Below are 15,213 nucleotides of genomic sequence, written 5' to 3'. Positions count from 1 at the left end.
GATGCCACTGGCAAAAATATTTACAAACTCATGAATGACAGGAGAAGGGCTAATGTAGTGACATCTTTAAAAAGGGGGAAAAGGAGAGGCCACGAAACTATAGACCAATCAGCCTGACTTCAATTCCTGGGAAGCTACTAGAGCAATGTATAAAACATTCAATTTGCGAATACCTGGAGGATGAAGGGGTACTCACCAGCAGCCAGCATGGATTTACCATGAACAAATCATGCCAAACCAGCTTGATTTCCTTCTTTGACAGGATAACTGATTTGGTGAATGGGAGAATGCAGTGGACATAATATACCTGGACCTCAGCAAGGCTTCTGACAGTCCCACATGACATTCTGATAAGCCAGCTGGAGAAATGCGGGCTCGACAGAAGTACCATTAAGTTAATACATAATTGGTTAAACAACTGCAAACAAAGACTAACTATTAATGGAATGATGTCAGATTGGAGGGAGGATTCCAGTGGGGTTCCATAGGGATCTGTTCTGGGTCAGGTGTGGTTTAAGATCTTTATTAATAACCTGGATATAGATATAGAGAGCATACTGATCAAGCATGCAGATGACAAAGCTGGGGGGGTTACAAATATTTTTGAGGATAGAGCTAAAATTTAGAGGGATCTCGATAAATTGGAAAACTGGGCTATAGACAACAAAATGAAATTCAACAAGAGACAAATGTAAGGTGCTACACTTCAGGAAGAAAACCCAAATGCACAAATACAGAGTCGGGGGGAAAACTGGCTTGGCAGCAGCACTGCTGAAAAGGATCTGGGAGTTGTAGTGGATCACAACCTCAAGATTAGTCAGTAATGTGATGCTGTTGCAAAAAATAAATAAATAAATAAATAAATAAATAAATAAATAAATAAATAAAAGCAAGCAAATGTAATTTCAGGTTGCATTAACCTGTCATAGCATGCAAAGTCATGGGAGGTAACAGTACCGCTCTACTCAGCACTGGTTAAGCCTCAGCTGGAGTACTGTGTCCAATTTTGGTCACCAATGTATAGAAGGGATGTAGAGAAACTGGAAAGATCCAGAAGTGAGCATCAAGGATGATCAAAGGGATGGAATGCAAGACATATGAGCAAAGGCTGAAGGACCTGGGTATGTTTGGTTTGGAAAAGAGCTTAAGGGGGAGGGGGAATATGATAGCGGTCTATGAAAGGCGGCCATAAAAAAAGATAGAGAAAAGTTGTTCTCTTTTGCCACAGAAGACAAGATGCAATGGGTTCAAACTACACTACAGCATAGCAGATTTAGATTAAATCTCAGAAAAAAACTTCCTAACTGTAAGAACAGTAGGACAATGGAACAGATCGCCTCAGGAAGTTTTGGAAGCTTCTTCCCTGGAAGTTTTCAAAAGGAGGCTGAATAGCCACATGTCTTGGATGGTTTAGACACAACAAATCCAGCATGTTGGCAGGGGGGTAGACTAAATGATCCTTGTGGTCCCTTCTAACCCTATGATTGAGCTCAGGCTTTCCAATAGATGAATGGCTATTACCACCAATACACTATATTTCATGTCTAAGAGTTAACACAACACAGGATTATATGTAAGTATCCTCCAAATGATTATTAGTTGGTAACAACTACATTAATATTTTTTTACTACTAACTTGACCCAAATTGAGTTTCATAAAATACAATTCTGCATATATATTATTTCACCACTGGGTGCCATGTTCACGGTCTCAGCTACATTCATATCAGACATGCTCAGTTTACAAGTAACAGCCTTTTTTTGCAACTGCCAACCCTGCAAACTCTGCCTGAAACTTGGAAGCTGGGCTATGTTCCTTCTGGCCTGGGGCTGAATAAAGATTCTGCAACTGGAATTTGGCTAACACTAGAATCCAGCTTCCTTCTCCCTGCTTGTGTTCACTCTGCAATGCCAACAGGAGTAGTGAAAGCTTATTTTTGCCATGATTCCCTGAATACATACAGGGACCAGACTGTAAAAATAACACTGTTAAAGCAAACCAGTCACTTCTGAACATGATGGTTTTAAATAATTTCTAGTACAGTAAGGCCGTGTGTAATCCTCCTCCTGCCCTAAAAGAAGTTTTATATTCTAAATAGCAATATACTGATGGAGACCCATTACACAATTTTAATTCTATGGAGGAGAGTTCTGATGCATAAGCTACTCAAGCTTTGCCCTCCTACTTTATGTAGTCAGAAACCCGATTATATTACACCCCTGAAATGGTTTACAGCCTGTGTTTTCTTATGGAGGAGTGGTGTTTGACCTTTTGTGATTTTCCTGGTTTGTGCCTTGAGATCCTTGCATGGAAAGACATTTAAAACATTACACTGGGTCCTATGTGCTGCCAGTTCACAAAACTGGTAGGAGAGGAGATACATGCTTGAGTGCCTAAGCAACTGGAGGTTTGATTATGCAACTGTAGAGGGAGATAAGGTAGGACTGGGTCAGCAGTCTAATGGCAGCATTTTGTGCTAGCATATTAGAGGTGGTGCAGAAAGCAGAATCAGAAGTTAAGTCCCTTTTTCTCCCATAACCAATAAGGGTACGTCTTCACTTACATCCGGGTCCGGATGTAAGCAATCGGTTTTCTGAGTTTGATTTATCGCATCTGGTTAAGACGCGATAAATCGATCCCGGAAGTGCCCCGGATCGATCCCGGAAGTGCTCGCCTTCGACGCTGGTACTCCAGCTCGGCGAGCGGAGTACGCAGCATCGACGGGCGAGCCTTCCTGCCGCGTCTGGACCGCGGTAACTTCGGACTAAGGTACTTCGAATTCAGCTACGTTATTAACGTAGCTGAATTTGCGTACCTTAGTCCGAAGTGGGGGGGTTAGTGTAGACCAGCCCTAAGGGATGAAAATGCTTCAAAGATAGCATATTCAGCCCCTGAGAGTAAGGGAAAGGAGTGTATCACATCTTTCAAGTGCTTCTAAGAAAGGTGTGCTTAGTCCTCCTTAGATCATAGGAGAACTAACTACTATGTAGGCCAAGTGAGGAAGATTTCAGAATTTCAGTGGCAGTTAGGGCTGGCTGACATCAATGGGAGTTGTTCCCCTAAAAAAGCCAATCAGGCCAAGGGTATAGAACTTTTAAGTTGCCCAACAAGACTGTGAAAACAGACTGTAGATTTGCCTGTGAGAAGAGAACATTACATCCACAGTCAGAGTATCAATGGAAGCTGAAGATCAAAAACTGGTAAAAAAAAAATTTCTTACATTTTTACTATTCTCTAAATGCAAGGTCACAGTTCCAAAATAACTGGCTTGTTAGTGATGTTTAAGGGCCCCTTTCAAGTTTCAGATTTACTGTTCTCATTAACCCAGACAGGATTAAGGATAAAAACTGTACATTCTTCTTAAAAGCAGGAGAGAAAACAAAGCAAAGACTAACCTGGGAATATTCCCAGAAACTGAAAACCACCTGCCTTATACTACCTACCCACCCACCCACACCCACACACACAGTAGGAGAGAAGCTAGAGTTAGAGCTCTCACTTCATAGTGACCAGAGAAACCATTCTACCTTCCTATTCAGAACAGCAAGTTTTAGACGTGGGAACTAGCAGGGGAATGAAGATGTAATTGCCGCAAGGATTCCCAAATCCTGTCTGAAAGATTCCCCTCACATTCTGTCTTCTCGAGAAGAGTAGGAGAGTGCCTTTTTTATAGTACCCTGAAATACTGAATGTTGCAGCTACTTTCTGTTGGAGGTAGAACTGGAAAGGAGGACAATGTAGTTTGAGGCACACAGCACTTTATTGGCCAATCTGCCCATCAGGTTTAAACATAAAAATATACATCTATTCCAAAGTGATGGATTCATGGTATAAGACATGCAAAGAGGAAAGAGTTATTCAGTTGCTAACATCATTTTCAATAATACAATCTCATCTATGAAAGGAGAATTCCCATTGAGACAGGAGATTAATTACTGTATATTTATTATTCCAGTAAGAGTCAATGCTTCATTTAGTGAGTCAAAATAAAGTCACACTGCTTTATGTGAAAAAGTGCGGCTGTGCTTAAATGAAAGTTTCAGCCCATTAACTTCTGTGCCCAAACTAAACAAAGCGTATAGAAAAGAATCTGCACATTTGGTCTCTAGTTTATTTATAATATGCAACAAGAGATTTCAACCTTTATTAATGCACTTCAGTTTGTTTAGTTTCTTACAGTAACTAATGGTCTTCTCAGTCAGTACCACTTTGTCATCTGTGGTGACATTTATATGCCCTAAAGGGAAGCAATTCATCTGTTAAAAATCTACCTGCTCATTAGCCAGCATTGAAAGTATGCCCAGTTGAAAGAATAAGTTATTTCATGACAGAATGTACCAACTTACTAGATTTTGAAATAAACTGGAGTATAAGCCTATCAGACTGGAAGTTAAATTTCCAGCCTCCTAAACACACATCACTGCAATTTTAATATGAATAACAGTCTTGCAAAATTGTCATGAAGTTTACCAACTAAGGGACAGGATTCTACTTGATTCTTTGTTTCATTGGGGTGGGGGGAAAGAGAAAGGATGGATATGATGGCAAAACATTTCCTGCCTTTAGCAACTAGAATTTTGCAAGAGTGGTTTAATACAACAGTGATTAAACAGTTGAAATCACAGCACTGAGGTACCAGACCACACTATTTCTTGGCCTTCTTCCCTCTAACACATACTGTAGATCAGTCACTACTTAACTTCTCACTTGGCTTTTCATTTGCCTCTCCTACTTTATCTTTGAGGAGGCGGTGCACCATATTTCAGCTTCATACTTGTCTCATGGTAATATGAGGACACTGGAGCAGCCAGTTGTATAGATAAATGACTGCTACAGCTGAGGTATAGCTGTTGTACAGAATGCTGCACATAACAGAAGACCATTCCTACTGCAATGCCAAGTACTGTATAGGAGCATGTTGCCCTCAGGCCATGCATTGGCCATCTCCAGTGTAATGTATCAGAACCTTTCCCATGCCAAATGAGTACATGTGACCAGTTCACTCTTCATAAAGCATATTAATCATTATCTAGAGTCAGTCAAGACATGTGATGTGCCCAAGTGCCACAACAGTCAGGGCTGTGAAAACAGAAGTCAGCACCTGAAATAAACCACTTCTATAAGTACAAATAAAAAGGAGGATTTCCTCACTGCTTTCCCCGAGAAAAAAAATGTAGCCATTGCTACCAAGAAACAGTCACATTTACAAAAGTGTGACAGGATTAGTTCATGCCTAATCAAGAGCCAACTTACCTCAAACAGGCATTTTATTAACATAAATCCCTCAGTGTTGCTGAGGTACTTCAACATCCATTTTGATTGTGAAATGGATTTCCAAAAAGGTGATTTTGAGTCTGCACTGGGCAATTTTAAAAAAATTATTTTAGCTGAATGATACGTATCTCCCACCATCGTTTAACAATTATGGATCATTTAGTAAAAGTTGCAAGTGTGCTTACATGACAGAAATAGCAGAGCCCCAGATTCCCCCACCCCATCCAGATTATCAAGAAACAACCTAAAAACATGGCCTGTGTCAACAGACTTGGGGTTAGCTGGGCTCACACTAGTGACCTAATATAGCGGTGTAGCCAGTCCTTTGAAGTTACAGCTAAGGCCCAAGCTTGGGCTCTGAAGGATGAGGAGGGCTTCAGAGCCCAGCCTTAACTTCAAAGTGCTGTCTACACAGTTTTCATATGCATTAGCTAACGTGTTAACTAACAAAGTGTTAAAATCCTAGTGTAGATAAGGTAAAGTACAGGTTTAACTCATTAGCTGGTGAAGGTAGAGCTAACAACTCTTAGGATTTATCAGCTAATGCTAATGTTTTGAACCTACAAGTTCCCTTGTCTACACCAAGAAAAAAAAATTAGTTTAAAACCTGTTAAAATCCTAGCGGAGACATAGCTATAGAGAATGTGTCATTGTGTCAAGACATTTAAATAAGTCTTTCTATAATATCTTAGACACCAAAGCCAAAAACTGGTTCCCAATTGCCATTAAGGCTCCAGGGGCAGGGTGTTTATTCTGAAGAGGTCAGCACAGATGAGAGATGGATTTGCTTGCCTCTCACCCATCTGACAAATATCAGACATTGTATACTAGTCTACTATTTGGGGAGGTTTGCTACTAATTAAGGGCACAATGCTTTTGATCTAGTTTTGTTTGAGGGTTGAGGGAGGGATCAAGGAAGAGAGCATGGCCAGTGTTTGACCACATGTACATACCGTAAGACCACTCTGATCCCCACATTAAGGCTGCAGCCTTCTTGTAACAGGCCATTGTAGGGATGACCAGGTCAACAAACTTGAGCTTTCTCTGCAACGCAAGAGACATTTGCCTCCCTTCTCCCAACCAATCAAGATTTCCTACAAGACAAGACCTCCAATAGAAGCCTCTGCCTCTCTCCACTAGGCCTACCACATGGCAGTCTCCAGACAAGAAATAGGAAGGTGGGCCTTTCCAAAATAATGAACTCTGCACAAGCCTGCCAGTGGGAAGATATCAAAATGCACCTTCCCCACCATCTTAGCTAAGTATCACTTCCACAAGACTCCCTATGCTCATAGGAATTGGGAGCAAAGGATCACTGGGACGTCAAAAGTTTTGTGCTTTGCTTCAAGACTTAATGGAGGCTAGGATTCTGACACTATGCCTGCCAGCTGTCATCGCTTTTCAGTGGAGCCCAGTGGATTCCTACAGTATCCATACATTTATGAAGTCCAGTAGAATGCAGAATGCTGTGCACCACTGATCTTACTGACAAAAAGATAAGCACTTTGGCTCTTTACCTAGAGAGCAGTAAATAGGAAGGCAAGGAACCCAGAAAATAAGTTTGTCAGACTTGTTTTCTTCTGAGTAAATGCAGACTATGTCTTCCTTCTTCTTTCCAAATATGGAACTTATTCCACTTCCCTATGTGTGATGGGCTTGCTGGCTGTACATTCCCCGTGGTGGGGGTGGATAGGGGGGCGAATTACAGTTTACTTTTGGAGTGCATCCAACTTCATTTTCTAGCAAGTATTAAACACGCAAGGTGTTTGACATTTTGCTGGAAGTTAAAATCCACATATATTCTTGTAACAAGTAAATCAGTCTGAAGTGATTGATGTCACTAGCTGGGATTTTATATTGATGTGGCAATGCAATGAATAAGGTCAGCTGTTAGGCACAGACCAAGGTTCTAAGAGAGCCAAAAAACGAGGTATATAGCAAAATTCTGTCCTATTCCTATGACACCTACAAAAACCAAGATTTTGTTTATACTAAGTTAAAAAATAAACTTTTGCTCTATCATGCTGAGTGCTAGCTTTTGCTAAATAACCACGTAATCTTATTGCTGCAACTGTCATCCTTCCTTTAACCACTCCCTACTGTTTTACTACACAATTTGTTGCATCATGTCTAGAGTTCTATTTAGATATCATGCCCACCACTATGGTATCTGAGTGTAATTTCACTGAAAGCTCTTGAGAGGACAAGGACCATGTCTTCTTAACTTGTCTAGTTTATGGAACATGACACCACATAATAAACTATTTCCATGAAGTGCCCACCCACAAAGAGCTCAATGACCCTACTGCTAGTAATAAATAAAAGAAAATCAGCTTCTGCAGAACTGAGTCCTTCCAGCGGTGACTTTTGAACAAACCAACCATGTACGCTCTTCTCTTCACCAATACAGTAAGCAGTGCCCTAAAATATGTTGAAGCCATTGACCACCATGACATTTGCCAGAGAATGGTTCTTATGTGAAACCTAGGGTGATCTATTAAATAAGACCCGATAGCAAAACCTGAGCTGCTTGAATACTAAGTTTCAGACAAGGCATCTATGCCATATACTGTTCTACTGAGGTGAAAAGTGTATATAAAAAGACTCAAGCTACGAAGCAAAAAAGCATCACACAACACGATGAGGCTGAAGTTTTAACTAATAACAAGGTCCCACACAGTCCGTGGTTACATCATTTGCTGCAGAATCCACCCCTTGCCACAGAATTATGCCCCAAAACCATTTTTTAAAGTACCCAGCCCTCCTGGTTGTAAAGAAGAGTTTGGAGGCTGTGTAGTCTAGTGGATACCATGTTCACTGGGACTCAGGAGACCTGGGTTCTATTCCTGAACATAACATAAGAACAGCCATACTTGGTCAAACCAATGGTCCATCTAACCCAGTATCCTGTCTTCCGACAGTAGCCAATGCCAGCTGCTTTGGAGGGAATGAACAGAACAGGCAATCATCAAGTGATCCATTCCCTGTCGTTCATTCCTAGCTTCTGGCAATCAGAGGCTAAGGACACCTAGAACAGTGGTCCTCAACCTTTCCAGTCTACTGTACCCCTTTCAGAAGTCAGATTTGTCTTGCATTCCCCAAGTTTCACCTTACTTAAAAACTACTTGCTTACAAAATCAGACATAAAAATACAAAAGCGTCACAGCACACTATTACTGAAAAATTGCTGACTTTCTCATTTTTACCATATAATTATAAAATAAATCCATTGGAATACTGTACTTGCATTCCAATGTGATACTTGAGCCTGTTTTTCACTTATCAGAGGGGTAGCCGTGTTTGCTGCTGTTACAGATCCAGACTAAGAGTCCTGTGTCACCCTATAGACTAACAGACGTATTGGAGCATGAGCTTTCGTGGGTGAATACCCACTTCGTCAGATGCATCTGACGAAGTGGGTATTCACCCACGGAAGCTCATGCTCCAATACGTCTGTTAGTCTATAGGGTGACACAGGACTCTTTGCTGTTTTTCACTTGTGAGCCTTGTCCAAAGCCCAAGCCCTGCCACCTGGGGCTGAAACATGTAACTTAGCTTCACGAGGCTGCCTGTGGCATGGGGCCCTGGACAATTGCCCTACTTCCTACCCACTAACGCCGCCCTGCACTTGCAGCGCCCCCTAAACTGATCCCACAACCCCCAGGTTGATAAACACTGATCTAAATGAGTTGAGTACTCTCTGGAAGACCTCTGTGTACCGTCAGGTACATGGTTGAGAACCACTGACCTAGAGCTAGGGATGTAAAAGGTTAACCAGTAAGCATTAGTCTTACTAATTAACCCACGTTAACCCCCGTGCCACCCAGAGCGGCCCTGCACCACCCAGAGAGGCCCCAGCCGTCGGAGCAGCGCCGCCCCGGCCGCACCGCCGGGGGACTGGCCCTTTAATCGGTTTACCATTTAAACGAAATATTTTTAATCGTTTAAACAGTTAATTTTTTAAATGCTCTTTACATCCCTACCTAGAGCATGGGGTTGCAGACCTAATCATCCTGGCTAATAGCCATTCATGAACCTATTCTCCATTAACTTATCTAGCTCCTTTTTTAACCCTGCTAGAGTTTTGGCCTTCACAAAATCCCCTGGTAACAAGTTCCATAGGTTGACTGTGCATTGTGTGAAGAAGTACTTCCTTTTGTTTGTTTTAAACCTGCTGTCTATTCCTGGTTTTGCCAGTCGCCTACGGGGTAACCTTGAGCAAGTCAAGTCTTCTCTCTGCCTCAGTTTCCACAACTGTAAAATGGGGATAATGATACTTAGCTTCTTTATAAAGTCCTTTGAGAACTACTGAATGAAAACACTAGTAAGACATGGAAGAAGTGTAAGCCAATGCCTGAAACAACAGCTCTAATGAGTCATATCTGTAAAGAGTTAACTTAGGTCTATGAACAAAGAACACAGGCCCTACTTACAGGATGGGGGGGGCTCTATCCTGGGAAGCAGTGACTCTGCAAAAAGACATGGGGATCATGCTGCATAATCAGTTGCACATGAGCTCCCAGTGCGATGCTGTGTACAAAGGGGCTAATGTGAATCTCGGATATATAAACAGGAGACTATCAAGTAGGAGTTGGGAGATTATATTACTTCTAGCTGGCACTGGTTCTAGCATCCACAATTCAACAAGGATGTCAATAAATTGGAGAGAGTTCAGAGAAGAGCGATGAGAATGATTAAAAGATTACAAAACATGCCTTATAGTGAACGACTCCAGGAGCTCAATCTATTTAGTTTACCAAAGAGAAGGTCAAGGGGGTGACTTGATCAGTGCTTTAGGCTTACCCCATGATCACATTAACAGGCTGACAAGGAATCACAGATATCGCTAGGTACATTCTCTCAGATAACATGTTCAACTTTTGGTATTACGTATAGTTTTCCCAGTGGAATATTTTTCTTTGATTGTTAGTTTTAATTCATATGTAGAACACAACCTAGGTCATAACACTATTAAATGTAAGGTGAGCAGAGGTGGGGGTAGGGGGAAATTTATTTTCTTAATAAGGATTATTTGCAATGGTTTGCAGAGCAAGTTAGCTTCACTACACAACATCAGTTTACAGTCATCTAATTTAAACCAGTCTTAGAGCACTCACGAATGAAGAAAGCCTGTGGAACTCGTCGCCAGGTGATGTTGTGAAGGCCAAAAATATAACTGAGTTCAAAAAAGCATTAGATAAATTCATGGAGGATAGGTCCATCAATGGCTACTAGCCAAGACGGTCAGGGACGTGCAACCCCATGCTCTGTATGTCCCTAAACCTCTGAAACTGCAACTGGACAACAACTGATGGATCACATGAAATTGCTCTGTTTTTTTCATTCCCTCTGAAGCATCTAGCACTGACCACCGTCAGATACATGATACTGGGCTAGATGGACCATTGGTCTGACCCAGCATGACCATTCTTCCATCCTTGTCCAATGCATAACATCAATTTTTTCTATTTAAGCTGTTTAAATAGCATTGTAACCATTAAAACCGAATGAATATTTAAGATTCTATCTGTTAAACAGGTCATCTTATTACTCTTAATTAAGCAATTGCCACAAGGAGAGTTACACTTCTGGTACTTGACTTTTTTGTCATTTGGAGGTGTTAATGTAAACTTAATCCTCCAAAAATGAGATTCTCTCATTCAAAACCTTGTTACCTGGAATTCTCTGGTTTCATACAAAGGTAATAGGCAAAATAACCTTTGAATTTTCCTACTTTTTCAGAATGCTGAACAGATGCTCAAACTGTTCTGAGTTCCCAGCAGTGATTCAGCACTTTGATTGGAAAAAAGAAAATACAGCTTTATGCTATTTATGGCACTACTTATAGCGAGCAAATGTTCTCAATTTGAGGTGGGATGGGCATGCAGCAGATTATATATTCATAATTTAGTGCCTTAAACTCTAACTCTGACAAAATGGAAGATGTACACAATGGAGTAATTTGGTTTTCTGACTTTGTCCTATCCCCACACCATTAGTCTACTAAATAACATTAATGTGTTTTAACATGGTTTGATGTAGTCAACAAAGGCAAAGCTGAACATGCCAAGACACAGTTGAGGCACTACCACATTAGAAGAGTTACCCGCCTGAGTAAATTCTGTTGTGTGGACAGGTCCTTGTTACATTAGAATCAATGTAGTGCATACATGTTAGCATCTTGTAAAAAGGGCATAAGAATGTTCAGTTTGTATAGAAACACCTCAGTACATTTGGAAAGCAAAAAATAGGGTGTCTCTTAACCTATTCAAACCAATTTTATGTTTACTGAAAATCTCATTATTATAAGTTTCATATTAAATAGAAATGCATGGCACTAAAGAATGAGATATTTGCTTATATCAATCAAGAAGATCATCACATTCTGTTATTTAAAAAGCAGAACAGAATCTACCGAATTAAGTTCAGAGCCAAACGTTTTACACTTATGCACTTTCAAATACTGCTAAATATAGCAAAGCTGCAGAAAGGGAAATGTGTTTCTAGCTGAACACAAAAGCATCTGCAGCACATCATCAATTCATACAATATAATTAAATTAAAGATTTAACACTGCACTATGGTTCTACAGTGACAGAGACAAACTGTTTCACAGCTAAAGTTATCCTCCATTCTCACCACATCACCACTACCAATACACCTTTTCCTGCTCTGAACAGCTTGACATGGATTTTTCCAATTGAAACTGCTGAAATAAACAGCTTTTCTACAATTTACACTTTTCAAAGATTAGTAGTTGCATTTACAGCAGTAGTTGAACTCCATTCCAAAGTAACTATGTCTAAATATATTATTTTTGTCACCATACACACATTGTGTCACTTTTAAAACTACCCCACAGGACATAGAGACTGCTTACAAGAGCAAGATTAAAAGGCTTTTCCTTTCTGTTGGATTTTAAAATCCAATTAATTGCTTTGCAAAAGAGAACATCTTTTCATAAGAGATTGTTAGTCTAAAAATGATTAAGGCTTTCTACTTCATTCTAGTAAGTGTTTAACATATTTGTAGTGGGGGAGGCAAGTTATTAATACAGTAATTCTTTCATTGTTCAGGAACTCTGCTTCATGGTCAGTTTTAAAGCTTTATGTATTTATTTGCTAAAAATGTTCCCCATTTGCTGAACATGCATTTAATTTTGATAACTGTAAACTTATACATCTTACAGGGTTCTCTGGGGCGCTCAGTGAATAAGGCTTACATGCCTTATGTTCATCAGCAGCGTCTATGATGTTCAGCAGAAAAGCTTCAAGCTCTAACAGCAGGGCAGGAACATTTATACCAAGCGGATTACTTTAAGATCCATATCAAGCTGAAAAAATAAACATTTCCACTACGAATCTGAATGTAAGTAAATGCCTCTTCCTCCTCCCCCAATTTCATCATCTCCCCTGCAATGTGGAAGAGAGGGACAATGTCTATCATATGAACAAAGATGCCACTAGAAAATGTAAGCTGATGAAGGGAAGCTTTTAATTGTTGAAGTGTATGATTACAGGCAATTGCCACCTACAAACTGCAGACTGCACAGAGAACAGTAAGTAGGATCTCTTCGCACACTCCATAATCAGTGTTTAGGAAGTTTGGTGTGTGTGTGTTTGCACTCGTCCTGCTGCATGCTTAGGAACTTTGCCTGTTTGCTGAGGGAGAACTAGCCTTGCTAGGGGGTGCCATCTACAGCAGCTCCAGTGCCACAGGGACACAAGCATGCTGCTACCTGCCCAGCAGCGCGGCCCCAAAGCTCAGCACACCGTGGCCAGCTCCCCTGAGAAACAGGGTCCATGGAACCAGCACAGTCATTATCCCTATCCATCCATAGCAGGCCCTCGCCTGAGTCAAGCTGGGAGCGTAAATCCGTCCCACAGATCCGCATTAGGCTAATGGGAGACAGACAGAGAGGCTGCCAGCTCCTGGGGAACTGCGTGTGCTTTAGTTACGCGGGGGCACGGATCACTTACACACACACACACTCCAATGGAAGTTGTGCCTTAGATCTGGAGCAGGAAGAGGGCAATGCACCAGCCCAGCAGCACCGCCAGGGCAACACGAGAGCCAGCCCAGCCCCCCCCTGTCGAGAACATCCCCCAGGCGAGCGGGGATGGGTTCCCCTCACCCGCACAGCCAACTCCCCCCACTGCCAGGGGAAGAGGGATGCTCCCCCCGCCCCGGACCCTCCACGAGCAGCCCAGAGCTGGGGCGGGGGGGGGGGAGAAGCTTCCTGCCCCCTAGAGTTTCACCTTCACAGCCAAAAAGGAGACAAAGATCCCTGCGCCATCCCGCGGAGGACGGGGGGCGAAGGGGGAATCCCCCCCCCGCTCCTCCCCCTCAGGGAGGCTCAGTCACTCCCCCCTCAGCGTCCTCACAGGGACCTGAGCCTCATTTCCCCCCACTCAGAGATTCCCTCCCCCCTCAGGAGTTTGACCCCCCCCGACTCTACCGCACTAAATCACTCCCCCCCCCCGCGCTGAGGAGCCCGCTCCCCCCCACTCCGCGACACCCCCCCCCCCCCCCAGCTCGCCCACCGAGCTGCCCCTCAGGATCCGACCCCCACCTCAGCCACTCCCCGCTCACTGCCCCGCCCCCTCGGGAGCCGACCCCCCTCCTCCCCCGCTCACTCACCCCAGCACCACCAGCTCCCCGTACTTGACGGGCTCCTTGTTGGGGGCGCAGTGCTCCTCCTGGCTGGGGGAAAACATGGGGCCGCCGCCGCTGCTCGCCCGCCGCTACAATCCCATCGGAGGAAGGGGGGGGGAGTCCGGAGCGGGCTCCGCGCTGCGCCCCGCACTGAGCCCGCGAGCGCCCGACAACAGCCACTAATGCCGAAGGGGAGGGGGGGAGAGGGGAGATACCAACTCGCATCAGGAGACGGGGGGAGGTGCAGAGTTAGGGCTGGCCCAGCTCCCCCTGGCCGCCTCCTCCCCCCTCACGCGCTGCCCGCGGGCGGGGGGAGGGAGTCGCCGTTTAGCCGCTCCGCTCTGTTCCCCCCCCCTCCGGGGACCGCAGTGGTACAGCCCGCTCTGTTATGTAAACATAGAGTAAGGAGACGGGGCAGCTCTTAAAGGGGCCGCTGGCTTTAGCCAAACCTCCCACACTGCGGGCGGCTGCGGCTCTGCACCGCTTCCGCCCCCCCGGGTACCGCTCGCAGAGGGGACGAACGGGGCTCGAGCACCGGCCTCCGGAGCGTGGGGTTCTAGATCGGCACCGGGTATCCGCGAGGTTCTAGAGCATCGCCAGCCATGGAGAGAGGCAGGTTGGCAGGGCTCTAGATCTGCTGTGCATAGGCGGTGGGTTCTAGGTCGTCAGTCTGTCCACCTTACACTGGAGTTGTGTTCTAGGTCACCCCACACCAGGGCAGGGGTTTGAGACTCGCAGGCGCTTCGCTCCACACCAGAGTGATCTAGATCATTATGCCCTCCACCCGTGCTAGAGCACGGGCTCTAGACTGGCATCTCTCCCAAGTCCCAATCTGTCAGAGCAGGGGTTCTAGCTCAGCATTCTAGTCACAACGCACACACAGCAGGAGTTCTAGATCCGTGTCCTCTTCACCGGTACCAGAACAGATGTTCTAGATCTGCATTCCCTTCCCACCGCACACCACAGCAGGAGTTTGAGCAGGAGCGGTGCAGGGTTTTTGCCGCCCTAGGCGGCAGCGCTCCTCCTCAGAGCATTCGGCGGCGGGGGGTCCTTCTGCTCCGCGTCTTCGGGGCACTTCGGCGGCGGGTCCCGGAGCAAGTGAAGGACCCGCCACCGAATTTCCGCCGAAGACCCAGAGCGGAAGGACCCCCCGCCGCCGAATTTCCACCAAGGATGGCAAAATGCCGCCCCCCAAATCCTTCCGCCCTAGGCGACCGCCTAGGGTCGCCTAGTGAAAGCACCGGCCCTGAGTTTGAGGTCAGCGTCCCCTCCACCCCACACCA

General features: G+C 44.2%; 1 protein-coding gene across 1 annotated transcript in view; it reads right to left on the bottom strand.

Moving 5' to 3' along the window:
- The window catches only part of PELI2 (pellino E3 ubiquitin protein ligase family member 2), a 124,472-nt gene extending 110,396 nt beyond the window's left edge, over window positions 1-14,076 (bottom strand). Inside the window, exon 1 of the mRNA XM_065403648.1 lies at window positions 13,916-14,076. Coding sequence (XP_065259720.1) covers window positions 13,916-13,992 — 77 coding nt within the window. The 5' untranslated portion in view covers window positions 13,993-14,076. The remainder of the gene's footprint in view (window positions 1-13,915) is intronic.
- Window positions 14,077-15,213: the final 1,137 nt, after the last annotated feature.

Source organism: Emys orbicularis, chromosome 4 (genome assembly GCF_028017835.1).
Source record: "Emys orbicularis isolate rEmyOrb1 chromosome 4, rEmyOrb1.hap1, whole genome shotgun sequence".
NCBI classification, from domain to species: domain Eukaryota; kingdom Metazoa; phylum Chordata; order Testudines; family Emydidae; genus Emys; species Emys orbicularis.
This window is presented reverse-complemented; position numbering and strand designations above follow the sequence as displayed.